This window comes from Coenobita brevimanus, unplaced genomic scaffold (genome assembly GCF_032717465.1).
Source record: "Coenobita brevimanus isolate Jiangsu-jjx unplaced genomic scaffold, ASM3271746v2 jjx.HiC_scaffold_2545, whole genome shotgun sequence".
In the NCBI taxonomy this organism is placed as follows: Eukaryota; Metazoa; Arthropoda; class Malacostraca; order Decapoda; family Coenobitidae; genus Coenobita; species Coenobita brevimanus.
In genome coordinates, this window is record NW_027643485.1 from 168,602 (window position 1) to 186,673 (window position 18,072).

Below are 18,072 nucleotides of genomic sequence, written 5' to 3' on the forward strand. Positions count from 1 at the left end.
CAGAAGGAGCTCGGAGTAGACTTCTACAACAGGAGGAGCTCTGAGTAGATTTCTGCAACAGGAGGAGCTAGATATAATCCTGATTATTCCCATCATTAATGTGGTGCTCTCTCAGGATGGATAAAATTTCATGGTGTTAGCAAGGATCTATCAAATGTTACTTTATTTCAGTGACGAGGCTGCAAGGTTTTCTAGAACATACAAACGCGTACAAAGGAAAGCAGACGACAATATGTATTGGCCAGCTCACTTTGTTTTTTTTGTTTTTTTTTGTTTTTTTAGGGTAGGCAGTGATCATGATAACTTTTCTGCGAACTTAAGCTTAGGAGAGTAAAGCAGGAAGACCCCTCAGTCTTGGTCATTTGTTTTTGATGCTGTGTCATAGCATTCTCTTGTACTTGTATCCTTATAAGCTTTTTGTTAAGACAGCGATTTGTTTAAGTAACTCGTGCTACCACCAACAAAATAATCATAATAACAAATAAACAACCGGGGCAAAAAAAAGTATTCTTGCTGAAATAATGATTGAAAACTCTACAAACAAGTTTGTTGTCGGCTGGAACTAGATTTATCTTAGAGTGTGATGTAGTGCCTCTGTTTTATCCTGGTGGTGATGCATATTTTAAGTTACAGGGATTGAGAAAGGAAAAACGTTAAAAAACTGGGGACACATTCACATATACTCTTGCAATCGCTTTCCTGTGGTAATTGTTTTTTCTTTCTTTCTGAAAGGAGATTACAGAATCTTTTCATGCCTCTTGTTCCACCGACAGAAAATGCGAGTACACCTTGGTTACGAAAGGAAGATTATTGTACGTTATATTTGTTTTTGCAGACAGGACAGGGAAAGGGGAATGCAGAGTCTTCCCGTGTCTCTTGTTCTTATTGATGGTGTGTGGCTGAGATGTCAAAAGGTGTTGTTATGAGGGCTTTAAGAATGTGTGGCGATGATGTGTTGGTGTGGTGAAGCAATCAGAGTGAGTGATGCGAATGACAGTGTATAATGAGGGTGTGTGTAGAAATACTGTGTTTGTGTGATGAGGATATTAGAGCGTGTGGTGAGATCAGGGTGCTAGTCTATGATGATGGTGTGGGTAGTAAAAATATTGTGTTGTGAAGGTGTCAGAGTATGATGAGTGTGACAACGTAGGGGTGTGATGGGGTGAGGGTCGGACTGGCCACCTACCCTCCCACAGAAGCATCAGCTAGTTGCCAGACATAATCACCATTATCGAAAACAGATATCGGCGGTAATGGGGTCGCGTACAAATTAACTAACTGGTATTGGCGTTTATGTGCTGCTCTACACCTTCCTCACATCAGTTTTGGATTTTTTGTTCAGCAGAAATTTTGTTTACCACCATGACGATATATATATATATATATATATATATATATAATTTTTTTTTTCAACCTGCCTTTTATATTTAAAAATGTATTGACAGGGGAAATACTAGGCCGCAGTTTTACACCTTCATAAACATTAGTGATAGTAGGTCACAACTGAGATTAAACAAACATGAATATGCATTACATGCCAAGTGCTCGTAAGCGACAATATCAAGTCCTGTGAGCAGATTTTCTTTACTTAAAAATATTGCCTGGTGAAAACTTAAACTGCAAACTTCTATATCAACAAAGATGCTACTAAAGATGGGTTTTAACAGTCCCACGGAGGTAGGTTTTATAAATGAACAACATTACCTGGCGTTTACCGATATACAATAAAAAATTCGTCAGTGGAAGCCTGAAGGTTAAAGCGAACCATGTATCATGATTCAAGATACTTAATTTGCTGACCACAGGATGGCATTGTAATTTTACCACGCCAATTTGCAACAGGAATGAACTCTGTATTGGTGAGTTATGGCTGAAGTGCGTGTATGTGCGTGTGTGTGTGTGTGTGTGTGTGTGTGTGTGTGTGTGTGTGTGAGAGAGAGAGAGAGAGAGAGAGAGAGAGAGAGAGAGAGAGGACGCCACCTTATTGAGGAAGTTAATACTGTCAGTTTACAGGTGCAAGAAAATGATAGTGTAAAAAAAAAAAAAAAAAAAAAGCTTTGTATCGTTTTTTTTCGACGTCACGGGTGTCATGTTAGGGCAGGTGACCCAGCACAGTTAAGCGTGGCGATACTTGTTACTGCTGTTTCATAATTGTAAAAAGAAGCATGTGTGTAGTCCTTCGTGAATATTTGTCTCTGGTACTCACCCCGGCCTCTTGATTATCTTAGCTATGGTTGCTGTGGCGTTCGTGATCTATTTTGTATTGACTTTGTGTATGTACCGTGTTCATGAGTGTGGGGGCTGCATTAACCAGTCAGTTTGGCCTACCAGAGAGAGAGAGAGAGAGAGAGAGAGAGAGAGGCTATCTCCTTCAGGCTGATTATGTCTCTGTCACATGATTCTTACTATTGCAAGCCAAACTTGGTGCAGTTTTCGGGTTGAGGTCATGTTGCAAAGGGAATAATGAAGACTATACCTGAACAATATGTCTATCTTGAGCTGAATAAAATACTCTGGAGAAAGCAATAAAAAATACAAAACGCACTTCCTGATTTAAGCGCAGTTGTCTTTACTATAGATGATGTATTAACTCTCTCTCTCTCTCTCTCTCTCTCTCTCTCTCTCTCACTAATGTCTCACTTCCTCAAACTCAACATCCTCCTCAGTGTAACAGACTTGCCCACTTAAGAGCAGGCCGGTGTAGGTGGTCAGGCAGGTGGCGATGTGAGATGCCATCACAGTGTTATTGTGGTCCCTGAGCTGGCCACCGTATTCTGGGTGGTGAAGGTGGCTTCGTAACACCCCTTCCATACCGATTTATTTTGCATGTTACATTTTTTCATCCTCTTGATTACTATTTACATAATTTTAATACTGACATTTTGCAGTTTTGCGTCCTTAATATAAAGATAATATTATGTGGTGAAATGAAAGGAATAAATCGCAAAGGGAGCGGTGTTACGAAATCTTCAAAGCCACTTACAATACGACCCCACAAACAATACTTCTTGGGTAATGTTCGGTTGTGAGGGGAGGAAAGATTCGTTGTGTGTGTGTGTGTGTGTGTGTGTGTGTGTGTGTGTGTGTGTGTGTGTTGTGTGTGTGTGTGTGTGTGTGTGTGTGTGTGTGTGTGTGTGTGTGTGTGTGTGTGTGTGTGTGTGTGTGACGGGGAAGTAGCTGGTGCAATAATGTGAAGGACGTACTAAACAGACCAAAATACATTGGGTCAAAGTGAAGTAAAAGCCTTCCACCGGTCAAGGTTGTGGCTGATGATATTAATGTCGATACTGATGTCAGTGTTGATGTTGAGGCAACAATACTGATGCTAGTTTTAACATCGTCGTCGTCGTCGTCGTCGTCGTCGTCGTCGTCGTCGTCGTCGTCGTCGTCGTCGTCGTTCTTGTTGTTGTTGATCACGACAGCAATAACTAATATCATTTTTTAAAATCATTGGCTAGAGTCGACATTTGTTTCAGTCTAGAGTCCTGCTCCTGTTACACCTGTGTATTATTCTGGGGTTCAGTTTTTCTTGGTCTCGTCAGCTGGGTCAGGATATACAGTGATTTTTTTCCATGTGTTTCCAGAAATGAGATGGATTTTCTTGTATATATATATATATATATATATATATATATATATATATATATATATATATATATATATACATAGACAGAGAGATAGATAGATTGTATGTGTGTGTGTGTGTGTGTGTGTGTGTGTGTAAAGAGGACAACAACAGTGGCCTGGTAAAACATAACAACGCAACAAGAAAATCCGTTTTCTTTCCGGAAAGACGTGGAAGAATTCACGGTTTATGCAGACCCAGCCGACGAGGCCAAAAAAACTGAACCCCAAAATAATACACAAAGGTAACAGGAGCAGAACTCTGTATTTAAATATATGTCATCTGTAGCCAATGATTTTTAAAAATTATATTAATGTAAAATCAATACTTAGCGACTGCATAAGGTTAGTTGTGTGGTGGGAGAACTGCATGAAATGGAAAGAAAGGAGAAAACTCTAAACAAATGTCAACTCTGCACAGTCATTTTATGTGTTGGGAAGAGAGGTGCAAAGCATATCTTGCTTCGCTAGTGCATGGAGCCACTGTGACGTAGATGATACAAGTTCCTCTCCCGATGTACGTACAGTACAACTCATGTTTAGAGTTGGAAACGGAGGCCGTGGAACATACTTAAAGTGGGTGCTGCTAGTATGTAGTTTCAAATTCTTGCGTATGTTTGCACGCTGTCGATTCTCCCGATGGCATGAACTGCAGACTTGACAACATAGCTAATACAAAATTTCAAATTATGTGGAGTAAATACGCCTTTTGGAAATGCCATTACAGCACTTCGTATGTGTAGGAATACGCTAAAAAGGAAAATGTGTTAGAAGCTTACGACAATACGGGCCAGGGTTAGAACCAAGTGTGTGGGAAACTGGCAGGGGCATCAGGTGTGGACAATAGCTGTGTGGTGCAAGATATGAGGCAGGAAGGGAGTGTGGGTCATGCAGGGAGTGTGGGTCATGGGCAAGTGCTAAGAAGAGAAGGAATATAAAGGGCAGGGAAAGGACACATGATGTGATGGAGATAGTGTCAGGCAGGGGAAGGTAATTAGTAAAGGAACATGTAATATGTGGACTGGACGGGGCTAAGGCGCGGTGATGAAGGGAAAATATTTGGAGAAGGAAGTAAATGGAGCACAACGAGAGAACACAGGAGGTACAGCAAATACCTCATGGACGTGAGGAGTAACAGATGACAAAGTAAGAATGAAGGATGGCGAGAAAAAGAGGGAGAGTGAAAATTATGTGAGACTGAATATCGACTAATAGAATTATTTTAAATGGAATAAAAGTGAAAGACACAAGGTGAATCAGGAAAGGAAAAGGATAGGTGAGGGGAACGTGAGAGAAGTGGTGAAAGCTCCAACACTCGCTGACGCAGCAGGATTCTCACTTCAGAGAATAAACGACCGTCCCCAGTGGTAAGAGAGCAACTGTGTCTCCTTGCACCCATTCTCACAGGAACAAGGAGGTCTGCAAGGACCGTATGAACATAAACTGGTTATGAAACTACGTTTCTCCACCAAGTGTGTGTTTCCAGTTGCTTCGTTGGAAGAGCATTATGTTGAACACCACTTATTACCAAGGTCCAGTGCTTATTACTAGCTATATTTCGTGATATATATATATATATATATATATATATATATATATATATATATATATATATATATATATATATATAAACCACACAGTCCTTGAAAATATTGATATCAACAGGGAAATAAATACTCACTACGAGCAATCTCTGTCATTCTAATGCTATTTTGAAGATACGAACATCCAACCCCACTACCACATTGTTATGGAAGAAACATTAATTCAAGGTGGCTCTTCCCAGAAGGTACACTCACTTCCATTGGTGACCTTAGAATGCGGAGTTGCTAGTTTGCTTTTTGATTCTTGTTCAGTGACGATTTTGCTTTGATAATCTACTATAGGGGAAGAATTCATCCGCCCTTCGTGCTTGCAGCAAATGTAACACTGAGCACAGAGGAGTATATAAGTAATAATATAAAAAGGAAGTCTGTTGGCTCAAGTACCTATTAATATAAAATAACACTTTCTGCCGCTATGTTAAGGCTGGATGACAACATTCAGTTGTATAATTCTTCCTGTATGATATGTACAGCATTTACAAAATGCCATTTAATTTTGAAGGGGCGAAAACCTGAAGGACGAGATAAACTTCTTCAGTCGTGGAACACAAATTATCTCCTGAAGGCTAACACGAACAGCGAAGCCTGGAGATTGATACCTGAAGGACGAAACTGTATATACCAGAAGTAGTCGCAATGACTAATGAATGACCTACACTGAAGCATGAACCACCAAGTTACATATAAAATCCTCAGCGAAAAAAAAAAAAAACGAGCGTGATATTTAAATTTATATAAACTAACCTGAATGACGAGAAAATACAGTTAGGTGTGATGGATGAATTTGCACACAGTAGCCTGAATAGCAAATGATTACACGGAACCTTACTGGTGTCATAATGTGATGCGTTGCTTCAAGTTTTTCAAGACTAGATGTCATGGATGGAGACGAGTGTGTAGGATGGACTTTGATGACAGAAGATGGAGGACGATGACGGGATAAGAAAGCCCTTTGAATTGACGCGTTGGAGTTGGGTTGCAGGATGAGATGTTCATTTTTATGCTATTCACTACATCACAGCAGTAATGGGTGGGGTGGACAGAGAGGAGTGGGGGGATGAGAGTGGACGGTGGCGGATGACGGGGAGGAGGGGAGGCGGGAGTAATGCACAGTGTGAAGATGGGCGTTTTAGGCTGGTCGGTATGAGCGTCGCCTGGGCATATTCCCAAACATTTGTCCAAGAACGATATCAAGACTGAAGTAAGCTCACGCCATTGTCATACCTGGCGTCGAAAGGGTTCCGAATGCGATTAACATGTTTTAAGTCTCCACACACACACACACACACACACACACACACACACACACACACACACACACACACACACACACACACACACACACACACACACATTTAATCCCCTCCCATCCATTGGCTCTCACTTTTTTTTTTCTTTACAGTTGCTATACTGGGGCATAGAATTGGGTTCTAGCCAGACTGTCCAAATGTCAGGCTTTATAGAAAAGTAATTGACCAGATCTTTACCTTTATATCTCAATGGCAAACAAGAATAATGATGCATTGTTTGTGACTGAGTGCCTTGTTCATTTTACTGTTGATACTGAGGTCTCAAGGACACCCGACACTTCCCACTGCCTGACTGACTATACTGACCTCAGCCACGACATTATGCTGTACTCTTATTGGCACTGAAAATATATTACAGAAAGAGAGAGAGAGAGAGAGAGAGAGAGAGAGAGAGAGAAAGACTTACACACAATTCTCAGCGGGAAGAAGGCCTTTTAGATCGTGAATCTTGTCTTTCCCACTTCCGTCAGTAAGTTTGGGATCACCTTATCTCCGGCCAGGCGGTCTGTGAGGAGCAGAGTCTGCTGTGGGTGTGATTGTCTAATTATTGCAAGGATCCGAGAAAAGCCTGTAGTGGCTGTTGCAAGGGATATAATTGAAGCGATTGTTGTAAAGAATCTGTGAGAATAATCTGCCGTCTGTCTGAATGTTTCAAGAGAAATTTGCCAGGGTTCCGATTGTGTGATTGTTGCTAAGGATCCGCCTGAAAAGAATGTAGTACAAACGCTTGTTGATTGATTTTTATAAAGTATCGCCGAAAATACCCTGTAGTACATGTGATTGTTACAGGGATGTGTGATCAGAAACTGTCGTGGATGTGATTGTTGCTTTGGATCTGTGATAGGCGATTTCTAAAAAGTCTCTGGTATGGTTAGGCGGCGTTAGGATTGCTGCCACAAAAGTAGTTTGTACTACTGACTATGTGATTGTTTAAAACTGTCGGAGAGGAAGACTGTCGCAAATCTGATTGTTGCAGATATAGAGTCTGTCGTGGATTTCATAGTGTCAATGTTGCAAAAGAGAGCAGTTTTGAAAAAGGGAGGAAAGGAGAAGGAGGAGAGAATCTGTAAAAAAAAAAAAAAAAAAAAAAACAGGAGAAAGGAGAGATGTAGCAAGAAAGGTTTGGAAAGGAAGGAAGATGAAAATAAAAATAGCCAACAAAGAAAGCGTAGACAAGGAATGGCGTAGAGAAGGGTAACAGTTGCTACAAAAGTTACATTAGCAAGAGCGATGTCGTGTACAAAATAAGAAAAACATTGCTATCAACATAGCCAGTATAGGAGAAGTGTAGAAAGAAAGTTTTAGGGCAGAAAAGAGAAAAAAAATGCTGCCAGAAAATATGTGAACAACACAAGTGTTGCAAAAAAATGCAGGTAAAACGAAAGAACAGATACAACTGCTGGCTTGAAAGTGCTGAAGAGGAGATTATTTTGAAGTAAAGGTTGCAAAAAGGTGTATTATGAAAGTAATAGAGAAAAAAGGGGAGGGAAACTACTGCCGAAAACATGGAGAGCAAAATATAAGTGAATAAACGGAAGGAGAAAAACTGCCACAAAAAACAAGTAAAGAAAAGGCTTATTAAGAAACTGTAGAGATGAGAAGAAAAAGTTGTGGGTAAAACAGAGGCAGACGTACAAACCAGACGTGTTAAGAACAGTGGAAAGGAGGGAGAAGAAAGAAATTATTGACGAAAAATAAAACAATGAAAGTAAAGAACCAAAATAAAACGAGAAGCGAAAAAAAATAAATCGAGATATATCCCTGTTTAAAAAGGCGTAAAAGGGAGGTTATTAGAGAAAAACGAATAAAGAGTAGAGGAGAAAAGGCTAACTTAAAATAAAAAAGTGTGGAACTAAAAAGATGGCAAAGGAAAAGGAAATTAATGCAAAAAAGCGCGGTAAAAGAGAAAAGTTTTACCTAATGAGAGAGAGAGAGACGAAGCAAAATAAAACCCCGACTGAGAGGGAGGATCTCAAGGGCTAATAATTAATCGGCTCTTGAGAAACTTTTAATGAAGGGAGTGATTTTTCCCTCGGCGCAAAAGGAAGTAAGTTTTTGGGTGGAATTGGAGACGTAAGTACACACACGTGTTTTGTGTAATTTGCTTAATACATATTTCTTTCTTTTGTTATGTAGGTACTTGAGAGAGAGAGAGAGAGAGAGAGAAATACAGTTTAGATGTGCATTCTCGGCAATAGTTTTAATCAAAACTAGATTAAACTGAAAATTAACTGCAGCTGATTAAGAGTGCTAAAAATGTGTGTGGTATTCTCTTTGAAAATATCATAAGAAAAGAACTCTCTCTCTCTCTCTCTCTCTCTCTCTCTCTCTAAAAACTGTCTTAGCGGGGACATTCAGTTTTTTTCTCTCATTTCTTTGCTCTTATTGGGCATGAATTTTGGTATTTTTTACTGATTATGCCGAGGTGTGTTATGTATTAAGTCATCATGGGTGAAGGTGCCCTGTAAATGAAGAATAATACTACTAATAATAATTTTAACTAATTTACATTTCACTTGTGCATTATTAGCATTGATATTAGCCTTCTTCAGTTGCTTATTCTATTCTGCCTCATGTTAATCAGTTTTTAGTCAACCTGAAATTGAGTCATAGCGGCCAGAAAGACTTAATCTCTATCTATCTATCTATAGCCCGACGCCCTAATCCCGCAAAGGGTGGCCGCAGACAAAACGCCTCCAAGTCGCTCTGTCACCCACCATTTGACTACCCTCCCCCCAGCTCACCCCCCCCTCCCTCATATACCTCTCAACTCCATCCCTCCACCTCATCCTCGGTCTACCTCTCCCTCTCCCTCCCTCCACCTCACCTACATACACCCTCTTAGTCAGTCTTTCATTCTCCATTCTCTTCACATGTCCAAACCACCTCAGTGTATTTCTCCTAATCTTCTCAACCACATCCACATCCACCCCACAGCGTTCCTTCACTTCTTCATTCGTCAACCTGTCCCTCCACGTCACTCCACATGCTCCTCTCAAGTAACTCATTTCCACTGCTCTCACTCTTAACTTGTTCCCCTCTTGCAAGGTCCATGCCTCGCTTCCATATGTCAGGGTAGGGATCACAATACTATCATGCAGTGACTTCTTAACTTCCATACTCACCTCCCTATTTCTCATCACTGCTTTCAGTGTACCAACAACCTTCCTTCCTTGCTGTACCCTTTCACGCACTTCTTCCCCCAAAGTTCCATCCTTACTCATCACACTACCCAAGTACTTGAATGCACTCACATTCTCCATATCCTCACCATCCAACTTCACTGTACATATTGTGACTTCATTCCTCTCAAACACCATAACTTTACTTTTGTTTACATTAACTTTCAGATTCCTCCTCCTACACACTGTCCCAAATTCATTCACCAAACCTTGCAACTCCCATTCATCTTCACTCAACAGTACTGTATCATCAGCAAACAGCAACACCGGAAGCTTCCAAATATTACCCTCATTCATTAGAGCCACCCCTACATCTACTGCCCTACCCTGCACCTCCTTTACAACCCCATCCATGTATATATTAAACAGCCATGGAGACATCACACAACCCTGTTTCAGTCCCACATTGAGATCAAAGAACTCACTCAGCTCACCATCCACTCGCACCGTAACCCTAGCTCCCTCGTACGTACTCTTCACAGCATTCATCAGTTTCCCCTGCACTCCATATATTCTTAATACCTTCCACATACCTTGCCTATCTATTCTGTCATAGGCTTTCTCCAAGTCCATGAAGGCAGCATACACTTTCCTTCCCTTCTCTAGATACTTCTCCACTAAACATCTTAGAACAAATATCTGATCTACACACCCTTTTCCCTTCCTAAATCCCCCTTGTTCTTCTCCAACTAGCTCCTCTGTCATATGCCTAACCCTATCAATGAGTATTCTACCATATATTTTACCAGTCACACTAAGTAGGCAAATACCCCTATAGTTACCACATACTTCTCTCTCTCCTTTTCCTTTGTATAAAGGAACAATTATATCTGATTTCCAGTCCTCTGGAACCCTTCCCTCTTCCCAAGCCAATCTACACAACTTCCATATCCACTCCACAACAATCTCTCCCCCATACCTAAGCATTTCACCACACACTCCATCAATTCCTGGGGCCTTTCCCAACTTAATATTCTTCATCGCTTCCACTACTTCCGCCCTACTGATCTCTTCCTCCCTCCTCTCATCTCTTCTTCTCCCAGCCATTCCCCAACCACTTATACTCGCACTGCTCTCACTCTCCACATTCAACAAATCCTCAAAGTGCTCCTTCCATCTCCTCAGTTTCTCTCTCTTCTCCACCAACAATCTATTATTCCTATCTTTCACTCCCCTACTATTTCCCCTTTCACACTGCCTTACTTTCTTTACCTCCTTCCAAAACAATTTCTTACTCTCCCTCCATTTCACACTCAGATTCCTCCCAAACTCTTCATCCACTTTCTTCTTACTCTCCTTCACCAGTCTCTTAACCTCCCTTCTCCTGCTCACATATACCTCTCTCTTCTCTCTCTCATCTTCTCCCCTACCTCTACTCGCTAACCATTCACTATATGCCTTCTTCTTTTGTTCCACAGCTCGTTTCACCTCATCATTCCACCATGCTGTCCCTTGCACACCCTTGCATCTCCTCCTCACTCCACAAACCGCCTCACACGCTGCGCCTATCTCTTCCGTGAATATCTTACATACGTATTCCACCCCTTCCATCTGCTCTAGCTCATACCTTCCCAGTCTTTCTTCCACTATGCTCTTATTCTCTGTCATTTTCTCACTATCTTGCAATTTCTCCACTCTTCTCACAGGAGTTGCTTCCTCCTGTCTTCCCCTTCGTCTCCTCAACCACTTTCTTTGCAGCTCTACCTTGGCCATCACTAAGTGATGGTCCGAGACTCAATTCCCCCACCCTCTCCACACTCTTGCATCCAACACTTGTCTTCTCATTCGCTCATCCACACACACGTAGTCTATCATTGCCTTTCGTTCAACAAGTTCACCATCCATCCTCCTCATTACTCTCCATGTATACCGGTGGATCACCTTATGCCGAAAGTAGGTGTTGGCTATTGCCAACCCCTAACAAGCACAGATGTCCACCAAAGCACTTCCATTCCCATCTACGTCAGCTGGCACACCCCACTGACCAACCACTCCATCCACTCGTACATTCCCAACTTTGCCATTCATGTCTCCAATCAACAGCACTCTCTCGCTCCTCTCAAACTTGTCCATACATGCTTCTACTCTCGCCCAAAACTCATCTTTCACTCTTGCCACTCGATCCTCTGTCGGGGCATACACACATACAATCGCCCACGCTTGTATACCTACTTTCATCCTCACCCATACAATCCTTGCACCCACTGTTCCATACTCTCTTATATTCTCCTTCCACTTCTTGCTTATCATCAGACATACTCCCTCTCTTGCCCTCTCATTTTCATTGCCTCCCGCACATATACCTAAACCATATTCCCATTCTCTCACCCTTTCACCTTCCATTTAGTTTCAGTCAATCCACATATATCCACTTTTGCATCCTCAAGCACCTGAACAATCTCTCTCTCTTAATACTGGTAAAATTAAGCCTCTCATGGTAAGGACATCTCTAGTATTTTCTTCCATCTAACGCTAGACTCTCATGCCTCACTGTCTGCTAAATTAATCATCCGGTGTTGGCTGGGAGAGAATATTGGGGTTGATTCGAGCCATGAGGGGGATAAACGCTTCCTCTGTCTTCATAAAGCTTAATGAAATCGTCTGTAAGGGGCCAAGAGTAAATCTAAAAGTAGGTCATCGTATTGAAGGGTTTAGGCTCAAGAAGGCTGGCAAATAGTAAAGTTACCAGAGATCTAATTGACCCATATTCTCATCAGTTGAAGAAGCTCCCTACTACCTTTTTCTAAACGATTTATTTTGCTTATTACACCATACTGTCCTCTCTTGTGTTACAGCATCCTTCCAGTCTCCCCTTACTCTTCATAAATAATGTAGAAAACGGTGATAACCAGCCACATAAAAAATAAACAGCCATGGAAAAGGTGTTAGGGAGTTCCTTAACCGACGAGAATGAAGGCCATAGTGTTACTCTAGATAAAATCGTCCGAGAGAAGAGAGAATACACTAAAAAGAGCAATCGTCTCAGTGAAGGATTGGCAGCGAATCGTCTCGTTCCCATGTCATTTCGTAACACAGCCACTTTGTAACCATGTCATTTCGTACCTGTGTCGTTACGCGAATGAGATCTTTAATACTGAATTTGAAACTAAGACTAAACATAACTGCTTTGAGGTAAAACTTTGACATTGTTTCCCCTGCTTCTGACATTACTTTGTGGCCTGTCACCATTTAGTTCATGTGTATATAAAGCCTTTTTTTGTAAGTTAATCCATTTGAAGATGTGCAAACAGAACATTGCCTCGTAATAAAGCTGTATCATGTGGGTACAGAATGTAGCGTTTTTTTTTTTTTTTTTTTTTTTTTTTAGGCCTCACCCACTCTACGGATTGTGCTTAGTATGTTTACCTTGTGTACTCCTTTGCTAAGTTCTGAAAAATATTATCGAAAAATGCAGAGATAAAATTTCTTGTTGCCTGTACCGTCCTCATGCATCTGGCATGAGTACGGTACAGGCAACAAGATAAAGTCACAGACTCTGTGAGCTGGCGGCCAGATCTATGGCCCAACTGAAGATAATAAAATGTAATTGTTTGTATGAGACTGCGGACCGTAGTTATTCTGACAAAATGCACGTATTATGAATATTATTTAAGTCAATTATAGTTGACAATTCAGGAAGCTTTTTACAGCGGAATATTGTTTCAATCTGCCTACAAAATAATCAGTTTCCGATATCTGTTTGGATATCATAAGGTACGAGATGACGCTTGTATGAACAGGCATTGTTACGGAACATCTTAGCACTAAATGACACAGGTACGAAACGATTGTAAAGCGAAGGATTTATGCTTAAGAAGATTAGTCAATATGGAGGAGTCCTAGGTCTTGTAGTGTTGACCCGGTACAAGAGGCTGGAGCTGTAAAGTAGCTTACCTATTTACTTTTAATTTCTAGATGTTTATGTAGTTCCTGGAGGACCAACAGACCAAGTAATACGCATTAGCATTAAGAGAAAAAGCAGAAGGAAAGATGGGAAGAGATGAGGGAGTCATAAGACGTAAAAAAAAAAAAAGAAAGAAAAAAAGAAGGGAAGAGCTGAGGGAGTCTAACGGAAAATTGAAGTATACTTGATTTTTCAGTATGTACTTACTTTGTGATTCTTTATTTGTGCATCATAAATAATAATAACGTTTATAAAAGGAAGAGGATATTTTGAAATACAAAATAACCTACAAGCCATCTTTTACTCAATTCCCTCTGAAGTGAGTTTATGGATACTTGTCCAACATTCTCCATAAAACAGTTGACGTCTCTTTTGTCTTGGACTTTTACACTCTGTATATCTTATCATGTCCAATTCATTCTATATTATGCCCCACCCTCTCCTGCGTCATTAGCCGATAATCTAGTGTCATCGATTTTTTCCTCTGAATAATAATTACTATTCTACACTCAGTTTTAATGCTGGATCCGTTTCATGGTTAGGATGTACCTCAAAATCAGCCACAGCACATCACACCGCAAGCACCAGTAACCGATCTTGTAGTTAGTGCAACAAACAATCCTACTGTACCTCTACTGCCATCACCCTCACCATAAGATTCCGCCACTAATTTTCCAGTCACTCCTACCACAGCCACCATTACACCACACAACACCATAACTTTCAAGTTATTTTTTTTTCTCCATTTGTTTTTCCTTCCTCCGTTCTGTTATTTAAAAAAAAAAAAAAAAAAAATGCAATTGTTAAGTTTACTACAGCTACTACCACACCACACCACACCACACCAGAGGTTCTTGTATTCAGCACAACAATTCAAATCCATAACTACCACAATACACTACACCACAAACTGTTACAACCCTAGCAATTATTCCCATCACACCAACCGCAGCATACCACAGACCATCTCTGCTAGCTCTTATTACTATTCCAACAACCATTCCTGCCACAACTACCACAACGACCACACCACACCACGACCCCAGCACAACACAATGGCAACATCTGCGGCCTCGGAAGACTATATTTCTTTCGTAACTGGTAATATAACCCATGACAGCCCTCTCCCCTCCCCCCCAGACACTGCCCCCTCCCCTTCCCCCCAGACACCGCCCCCTCCCCTCCGACACCAACCCCCCTCCCCCTCACAGCAGGAAGTAACCTAGTTGGGTGTAGGTGTGTTTTTTTTTTTTGGGGGGGGGAGGGGGGCGACAGGATGTGTTTGTTTGTTTGATGGAGGGGAGGGGAGGGGTGGTGTGTGTGTGTGTGTGTGTGTGTGTGTGTGTGTGTGTGTGTGTGTGTGTGTCACAGGAGGTCATATATACAAGTATGTTAGTATACTGCCATAGCGGTGTAACTAAGTGGCAGTAAATACCCTCGTCATTTAGTGTACTCTCCCTCATACATCAGCCAAGATGTATGCAGGCACCAATTATTCTATCGGAAATTATGGGCCACGAACATAAATGCACAGTATAATTATAGTAAAGACCCTTGCCAGACAAGGTCTTAACTAAGGTAAATAGGTCTTCTAGCTGCAAGAATACAGTTAAGATGTCGTTGTACTGAGTGGGGTGTAGTGAGGTAGTCCCAATTTTCCTAAATTTTCCCAAAGCTTACCGTGTACTAACTAATCTAACCTCATATCAAGAACGCAACACATCTGCTACAGCACTGTCCTTTGTAAATATATTCATGCCCACCGACATCACTGAAGTCAATAATCACTGGTCCTACCACTCCCACATCCCGTTGCTCTTCAACCAAGAGAAGGGGGAACGGAGGCCGCCGAAAAAGAAGAAGGTAAGTGGAGGGAAGGAAAAAGATGAAAGTGATGGAGGAGGGGGGAGGGGATTCCGAACAGGAAAAGAGGAAAAGGAGAAGAGGAAAAGAATAAAGATGAGAAGATGAAATAAAAGGAAAGGGTGTTGCTGAGGAAGAAGAATAAATAGAGGAAAGGAAAAGAATAAAATACAGTTGCGTGTGGCGGAGAGGGAGACCCCGATGAGGAAAACGGGAAAGCGCGGGAGCGGGAAGAAGACAGGAAAAGAGAATGAGAAGGAAAGAAGAGAAAAGTAAAACTAAAAAAAAAAAAAGAAAACGAGATCAGCCCGGGCGGAATAAGCCCCGCCTTCCTGATGACGTCACAGCCAGCTTCAGCCAATCATGTCGTTTCCCGCGCGAGCAGAGCGAAGGAGCCTTCAGATGTGACACAACAATACATTGTATTACAACTTTCAAATTATATTGAATTATATTTACTCTCCTCAATCATCTCTTGATATCAACTACAACGATTTGTAATAACTATATAGGACTGGTATACTTGACCGCTTACAGGTGATCGGAATTACTGATTTAGAGTCGGAGATTATAATGACTTATATTTTTAATTTCTCCACTAACATCGTCTTTTTGAGTGTTAATATTATGAATTAAACTTTTTGCCTGTCCTATGAACGACCTTTATCAATCAGTTGGTTAATTCCTACAATATTCACTATGACTAAATATACTAAATGTCTTATTTTATACTTCTCTATCTTGTTTCTAGGTTCAACACACACACACACACACACACACACGTTCTCATCCATACATAATTTCTTGATGCTACAGTTTCATGATAATTTACATTCGATGTTGTACCCAATTATTTTTCCATGTCCTTTCTGTGTTGGTTGTTATATTATTGTGCGTTTAGTATAACACATTGTATGGCCTTACGTGCATCCTGTAATCTTCACATTGAATTCTTAAATATCAACACATACTTGTGGAACTAACATTCTGCTTTTCTGCACAATGTGCGCTTGATGAAATTAAAATCCCCCCCCCCCCCTTCCCCAGTGTGAGTTATGGCCCATTTTGCCGTCATTGCTTGACGTTGCCCAGGGTGCACCGCGAGGAGGCGGGCCACGTTTACACCCCATTTTTTTTTTTTTTTTTTTTTTACATCAAAACTATATACACTGCCATGGATGTAATCTGGTCTTAATCTTCATCACTTTCGGCACTACTTTCATCAGATGATAGTAAATCAACTGTGAATGATTCATATAGGTGCTCATAAGCAACATCTTTTTTTCGATAATCTCCTTCAATTTTATGTACATGATCAATGCATTTTTGCCAATTTTCCTTCGTTACCTCTTCAGTGGCTTGCCTGGTTATATTCTCAACATTTTTCATATTTTGATTGCTGTTGGAGTTCCGCTTGCTGATTTTATCTTTTATTTGAGCCCAGATTAATTCAATTGGGTTGAACTGGCAGTAATACGGTGGCAACCTCAAAATTCTGTGTCCTGCAGCAGAAGCGAGTTCATCAATTTCATATTGCTGAAATCTTTTCTTGTGTATCTTTACTATCTGTAGCAGTTCAGGTCTTGAGTGAGTGGGATCATGTTCGATGGAATTTTCTTGTAGCCACTTGATTATTTCGGGCTTCCGTGTCTGACTTGTGGGTGCTTTGTTAAGTTGCTTTGAATGGTAAGGGGCATTGTCCATCACTATTAGTGATTTAGATGGAATATTAGGAAGCAGTTGATGGAGGAACCAGTCTTTAAATGTGTCATGGTTCATAGAATCATAATAGTCTCCTTTATTCCCATGCTTTGACCTGAACATCAGAAGTGCACCTGGGACAAAGCCGTCAGCTCCTCCTGCATGGACAATAATGAAACGTGCTCCTTTGCCACTTTTAAGTCTGGGTCCAACTACACCAGCCTTGGTTGTCCAGCATCGTTCAACGCTCGCATTTTGATTTACCCAGGTTTCATCCACAAAAATTTCAGGTCTTGGCTGGTCACTTCTTCTGTTCCTTTCTATTTCTCTAAGGTACTTGTTTCTTTCAGCAACGATGTCATCTCTTTCCATGAGTAAAGCTCTGCTGCTGTTGTGCTTCATATACCTAAATCCAAGATCTTTGACGAGTATCCTTAGAGAAGTTTGTCCTCCAACAAATGAAACTGGTGGCTCCTTCACTTTTTCGTGTAGCAGTTCCATGGTTGGTAGCTAACCTCTTTCGTAAAAGGCCAAGATTTCTCTTCTAATCACATCTCTGGCAAAGTCATCCACGGCATCAAATACAGGGCAATCTCTTTTCTGATATATTGGTGATGAAATTACTCCCATTTCACTTAACCTTCCCTGACGACTGATTCGGCTGACAGAACGGCAGCTGACTTGTGTAGCTTCTGCTGTCTTCTTCTCAACTTCTGCAATGTGGTCGTAATTCTCATGCATTCGGAAGTACTTAAAGATATTCAGTATAATATTTCTAGCTTGGCTACCAAGCCTGGGAGGCCTAGAGGGTGTCTTGGGAGCTTGCGCATCTGCCATCTCCGTGCGCTAATGTGTCTCTTGAGTTTGACAGCCAGTGACAGGTG

At 41.1% G+C, this 18,072-nt stretch overlaps 1 protein-coding gene across 1 annotated transcript; it reads right to left on the reverse strand.

The window, feature by feature from the left end:
- Window positions 1–16,678: 16,678 nt before the first annotated feature.
- Window positions 16,679–17,689, reverse strand: LOC145389846 (uncharacterized). The gene has a single exon (XM_080264980.1). It carries the CDS (start codon window positions 17,687–17,689, stop codon window positions 16,679–16,681), a length of 1,011 nt encoding a protein of 336 aa, XP_080121106.1.
- Window positions 17,690–18,072: the final 383 nt, after the last annotated feature.